Here is a 6705-nt window from a genome sequence, read left to right as displayed (position 1 = left end):
ACCGAAATGTGCCCAGGAAGCTCTTGTTCGGATCCATATCATGTGCAGAAAAATGCCAAGAATTTCCGAGTGTTTATTTATTTATTTTTAATAACAAGAATTTCTGAGGGTTTTAAAGTCAATAAATCACGACAAATAAATAAAATAAATTAATGAGAAGGACTGATTGATCTCTTTGTTCGAGTGAGTATAAAACAGGGTATAGGCATGACATGAACCGCATTCACTTGCAGCTCTACAATGGCCAAGTATGCTCTGGCTAACCTCTTTATCCTCCTTCTAAACTTGGGCACTTTGCTCACTTCTCTTGCTTGCCCTTACTGTCCATACCCAACTCCACCCTCTAAGCCACCGCCCGGGCATCCTCCTAAATACCCACCGAGACACCCTCCAAAAGTAAAGCCACCCTTTCACCCTAAACCACCAAAACAGCCGCCTCATGTCAAGCCACCCCATCCCAAACCTCCCCATGTCCCTAAACCACCCATTGTCAAACCACCCACCATTCCCAAACCTCCGATCGTTCGTCCTCCCTATATACCAAAACCTCCTGTAGTGAACCCACCACCTTTTGTACCAAAACCTCCTGTAGTGAACCCACCACCTTTTGTACCAAAACCTCCTGTAGTGAACCCACCACCTTTTGTACCAAAACCTCCTGTAGTGAACCCACCACCTTTTGTACCAAAACCTCCTGTAGTGAACCCACCACCTTTTGTACCAAAACCACCTATTGTTTACCCACCAAATCCCCCTGTAACACCACCATCGTCACCACCGTATATTCCTAAACCTCCTGTGGTAACTCCGCCTATAAAACCTCCTACACCACCAACCCTACCGCCTAAGCCACCAGTGATCACCCCACCTACGAAGCCACCAACCCCAGAAACCCCATGCCCTCCTCCTCCACCCCCTCCGGTGCCATGTCCACCTCCACCACCAAAGCAGGAAACTTGCCCCATTGATACTCTTAAGTTAGGAGCATGTGTTGATGTGTTAGGTGGGCTAATCCACATTGGTATTGGGAGTAGTGCCAAGGATGCATGTTGTCCAGTGCTTCAAGGGCTTGTAGACTTAGATGCTGCTCTATGTCTTTGCACCACCATCAAAGCTAAGCTTCTTAATCTCAATATTATTATACCTATTGCTCTTGAGGTCCTCGTTGACTGTGGCAAGAACCCACCTCCAGGATTCCAATGTCCAGCCTAAGGTGCTCCAGTCTTGAAGTTTCTTCTTCATATTGGATTTAGATTTTGATGATATCTAGCCATTTAGTGGAGTTGTCACCGCTAGAAAAGCTGTTCGGCTCGAAGTTGTAGCCACAGTGAATTAGCAGAGAATAACTTGTCTTATGTTCTTTTTCTTCCTTTCTTTCTTCTCGCTGTCTGGCAAATGAATGTACACATTCGAGGACTTGTTCTATAATTAAGGTTGCCAATGTTGAGGAATGTGATACTTATATTTTCTTCCATTTCCTTGATTAAATTAAATTTAGTTCCACATCTTTTCTTCAGGGTGAAGATGAATATATATATCTATATATACATATGCGCTAAAGAATCTCATGGGTACCTTGCAAATCCATAAACTCTCTGCTAAAGAGAGCTTGCAAGCCAAATGTGCAGGTGACTGAGCCACTTGATAAACCTAGAATGATTCAAGTGTCATCTTAGCTATAATTGAAGAAGAAAATTTATATTTAGTTGAGATGTATTAAATAATTTATTTTATCTAAGAAAATATAAAAGAGAAAGTAAAATGAAAATTATAAATTTGAAAGAAATATTTTAATATTATCAAATATACTGACTTATTAATATAAAATTTATTTAGAAATTCTACCTATTTTATTAGACTTGAATTTAGTTATAATCAATTTTATACAAATTTAATTATATTGACTTACTAATGTGAGATTTATTTGAAAATTCTATCTATTTTATTAGACTTTAATTTAGCTATAATCAATTCCACACAAATTTAATTATATAAAATTCTAAACTAATCTTTATTTTATTCAAAGCGCATAAACTTTATATTTACAAATTAATATCATAAATTTTAACTAAACAAAATATAAGAAAAATTAGAAAATTAAATTTGCATAAATAATCACCAAATTCAATACTAACATTGATTGAGATTTCACTAGTTTTTGTTGGTATTTTCATTTTGTTATTTTATTTAAATTTAAGAAAATACTTACCTAGTTTAAGTGTATATCCAAATTTATACATTAAATTTATAAATAATTTACACATATTTATTATTTTTAAATAATTAAACATGTATTAATGATAAATATTAAAATATAGTATATACACCACATTTTCATTTGCTGTGATTTTAAATATTTATTGTAGGTAAAGATTAGCTCAAAATTTAATCATAATGTTCATATGACATTGCCTAAGATCATTTATCATTTCTTAAAATAAGACTAGATACATGTAAGTTTTCTCTCATTTTTATTTGTATAGACATATTCACATGCTGGGATACCCATCTGACCCACCTGGAAGAAAAATCTATATCAGCCAAAGTGATTAAGCTCAAGCCCTACCAGAGGATAAATTTACCTTTAACCATTTAGAATTTATGTGGGTCTCATAATTTGTCTTTTCTCTAAAAATCTAAAAATCAGCATAAATACAATTTGTAATAATTTCAATAATGGAATTAAATTGAAGTATAAATTGATGATCATATATTAATAAATAAAATTCTTATAACCTCAATATAAAAGAAAATAGGGTTTTCTTCAAAAGTATGGAAAAGTGTAGGTAAATTTTGTTTTTACGTTCAAAATTTTTTTTATGATTTTTTAAAAACTTTTTATAAATTTTTTAACAAGTTTTATTTTATATAGTTGTTTTTAATTATACTATAGTATTCATTTAATATTTTATTAGTATCTTTTTATTATATTTTAATATCATTAAATAATTTCTTAATTTTATTTTAATTATATTTTTATATATTTTAAACTACATTTAGTATATTATAGTATATTTTAGAAAAATATCTTGATACCATCAAAATACACTAGTTGGTATAAAAATATGTAAGATTTTATAAATACCAGACATAGAGATATAAAATAAAAACAATAAATCTATCTGATCTGGTTAGTTTTATAATAATATAAATTAAAATAATTTTAGTATCTTTTAAGTATATTTTTAGTTACTTTTTGCAGGTGAAATTCTAAAAAGAAAATTTACAATAATATAAATTAAAATAAATAAATTTTTGGTATTTCTTAAGTATTCATTTAGTATTTTTTTAATAAAATCTTAAAATAATAAAATAAATTTTGAATTTGAATTTGAATCCATGGGTACCCGTTACCCGAACTCGATTATATTAAAATTTATTATATTATAATATATTTTTATTATTTAGAACATTATTTTAAATTTTATCAAAGTTATATTTGAATTATATTAATATATTGAACATTAAATGCTGAATATTTAGATTTGATTAGTTTATTTTTTATATTTTTTTATTTATCTTAATTTTTATTAATGTACTTTATAATTTAATTATTGTAAACAGATTCGGTAAATGGATACCCATTTAATTACTTGAATGTCGACATAAACAGATAGGGTGCCCACTATTTATTTAAATATCAATAATATATTTAATATCCATAAATATATTTAATGTTATTTAATTTAAATAAGATTTGAGTAGTATGCAGATATTTATATTCAAATTTAGAATGAGTTTGGATAATAAAAACAATTTCTTGAATATCCTTGTGGATACTCTATTCATTATCATTCCTAACTGCTACTCATACAATGACTGATATTTAGAAAGACAATCTCAATTGTCGCTCAAAAAAATTAATCTCAATTGACCGCAGAAAAAGATGGCATAACAGGGAAATGATCCTAGAAATAAATTACGGGGATGTCCATGCACGATATGATAAGCTTTTCTTTCAGTTCCTTAGCAATGCTTAAGCATCTACTTCGCAAAAATATAACTCTTAGCTAGAATTTTTCTCGAGAAAAGAAAAGATCATTAAATATTTTATCTTTTTGGATCAAATTTTAATTTTATTCTATTATGTTATTATTGTTCAACATTGATTATTTTGAATGTAATTACTAAAATAAGTAAAATAAATAATAGATTCCAACAATTTAAATTTGATGCAATTTCAGTTCATTTCTTTCTTTGTAAAATAAGTCCGATTTAACTAATTAGATTTAATTTTAATCAATAAATTAATTTGGTTAAAATTTAACTAATGCGGTGTCTATATTAATTTTTAAGATAAGTATTATTATTGATATGATATTTATTAATTTATTATTTTCTTAGAAAAAATATATAATATTCTATTAATAAAGATTAATAAGTATATTTCAATATAAAAGAATAAAAATAGATATTAAATATTAAAAGATAAATATAAAAAATTTATTTCTAATAATTACTAATCGTAACGTAATTATGTGGAAAAATAGTTTCACTCGATGGTACTGAGTTACATATAAATTTAAAAGGTATTTTATGACGAGTCCAATTGTTAAATTTTTTTTTTTTTTACCATTTCTATAAAAGAAAGAGCTCAATACCTCTATAATTAAAGATCATTTAATTCCTATTAAAATAAAATTTAACGCCCAATCACAAAGGGCCACAAAACTTCTTAAAAATACTTAATTATTCTTAAACCAATTCAAACTGAAGGATTGATAAAAACGATACTCGTCTCGTCAACAAATTGATTTCTCTAAAATTGAGCAAAATACTCCAATGAGTGAAATATTTGAAATCTTTTATGTTATTAACCCTCAAATAGAAAGCTTTGTAGTTAGTTTAACCTTAGTTTTCTCTTATACATTTAACACCGAATGTTGGACTAGACAAAGATCTGGGTTGTCTTACACGGTTGAGGCCTTCTTTTTTCTTTTAATGCCAGCCTTATCCATTTATGAGTTCCAAATGTTTTTATATATGTACAAGAATTTATTCTTGGTATGACAGTGTATAACGCATAAATGCAAGTGACCATATACGTAATAGGAGAATGGCTTCTGGTTCAATGTTTCAAAAAAGCTGGTTTTGGGGTAGCAAGTTGACAAATATCATACCCCAGCAGTTCTGTCTTTCTCATAATAACTATAAAACCTTCTGCAATCAGCATATTGGAAAGTGTGGCATGCTCATCATGAATTTTTGTTCCTAAGCTAATTCTTGCTTGCATTAATCTGGAGAGAGTTGTTGATAATACTGACCCTACACTTATTTAACTTTATTTTATCACTAGAGTAAGTTACTAAATGCTCGCAATTGAAAATGAAAATTAAATTTCAAGGTGGTCTTGATCTACTAACACTTAGTCACGTCTCGAGACATTATCTCACCAAAAGTTATGAAATTTGAACTTTTAAAGTCGCATCTATTAAGAGATTTTATTGTTTACAGCGCCCCTTAATTGGAAAAAATGAACACCTTAAATGAAAACTAAAAAAGTAAAAAAAAATAAAAATTTAGAACAAATATAATATATATATATTGTAACACCCTTAGTTGTAATAATAATAATTCTATATATATATATTTAAAAAAAAAAAACACTCTTTTTCTCCTCCCTCTCTCTCTTTTCCTTCCTCCCTCTCCTTCCCTCTCCTCCTCCTTTTTCCTTCCTTCTCCTCCCAGCTCACCGCGCAGTCCTCCCCGCTCCTTCCGCGCTCTGCGGCGGCTTCCCTTTTCCTTTCCTCTTCCGGCGTTGTCAAGATCTGCCTTGCGTCGCTCTCTTGGCTTGTTTTGGCGATCGACATCGAACGAGTTCCTCACTCCGAAAACCCCGGAAGCAACCCTCCTCCATCGGAAAATCCTTGCCGGCCTTGGGAAGTGTCGCGTGAGCAGCGACTTTCCGGCCCCGATCCGCCCTTCTTTGACCACTTTCCGACCAAAACTCTTGTACTTAGGACTCCCCACAACTTGAGCTTAGCGCCCGGATTTGAATTATTCGGAAGCAGAACCCCAGTGTTTTCTGGAGGCGCGAAATATTTTAATTTTTAACTCGGTATAATTTTATTTAGACTCTGAAAAATTTTGTTATAATATTAGAAAGTTAGTGTGGCTATTAATTGCTTGTGATGGGTAGTTTAAAAATAAAACAAATTAAATTGTTTGGGTTGTGGTGTTTTGGAGTCGGGAAAATATTAGTGCAGTTCTTGTGGCCCGGCTCCTGTTATTAAATTCCAGCATGTCTGATATGTTTTTGGCAGGTCCTGGACCCGTTTTACGGGGGGTAAATATCCGTAATTTAGGGGAGGTTCTGTCAAATTTTCGGCAGAATCCTCGAGTCCAATTTAAATTCTAGGCAGTCGACCTTAGGGTCTAAGTTTAGGAAAAATTTTCGAATGTCTATTAATTGTATGTCTTTTGTTATTAGATAATTCGGCCTTCCCTTGACTCCACCCGAGGCGTAGGAGCGGATCGCGAACAGCGTTAGATCTGTGAGTTAAAGTCATTTAATCATTGCACTATTGCTAAGTCTGATCTTAATATGCTATTTTGGAAGTTTATGTTTAACATGGTTATTAATATCTCAACGTAAATAATTTTACTGGATTATTAATTATTGAAGATAATATGAGTATTATTACAGTAATGTTATAATAATTCCAAATATTATCGATTTTCCACCCTGAGTTGCCCCGATGTTTT

The 6705-nt window shown here is 30.8% G+C and overlaps 1 protein-coding gene across 1 annotated transcript; it reads left to right on the top strand.

Annotated features, from left to right (window-relative positions):
• The first annotated feature begins 208 nt into the window (after window positions 1-208).
• LOC8270508 (36.4 kDa proline-rich protein) lies at window positions 209-1474 on the top strand. Its single transcript, XM_002520521.4, has one exon. The coding sequence runs from the start codon at window positions 241-243 to the stop codon at window positions 1210-1212; it is 972 nt and encodes a 323-aa protein (XP_002520567.2). The 5' UTR covers window positions 209-240; the 3' UTR covers window positions 1213-1474.
• The last annotated feature ends 5231 nt before the right edge of the window (window positions 1475-6705 follow it).

The sequence above is a fragment of the Ricinus communis genome, chromosome 10, assembly GCF_019578655.1.
Source record: "Ricinus communis isolate WT05 ecotype wild-type chromosome 10, ASM1957865v1, whole genome shotgun sequence".
NCBI lineage: Eukaryota > Viridiplantae > Streptophyta > Magnoliopsida > Malpighiales > Euphorbiaceae > Ricinus > Ricinus communis.
This window is presented reverse-complemented; position numbering and strand designations above follow the sequence as displayed.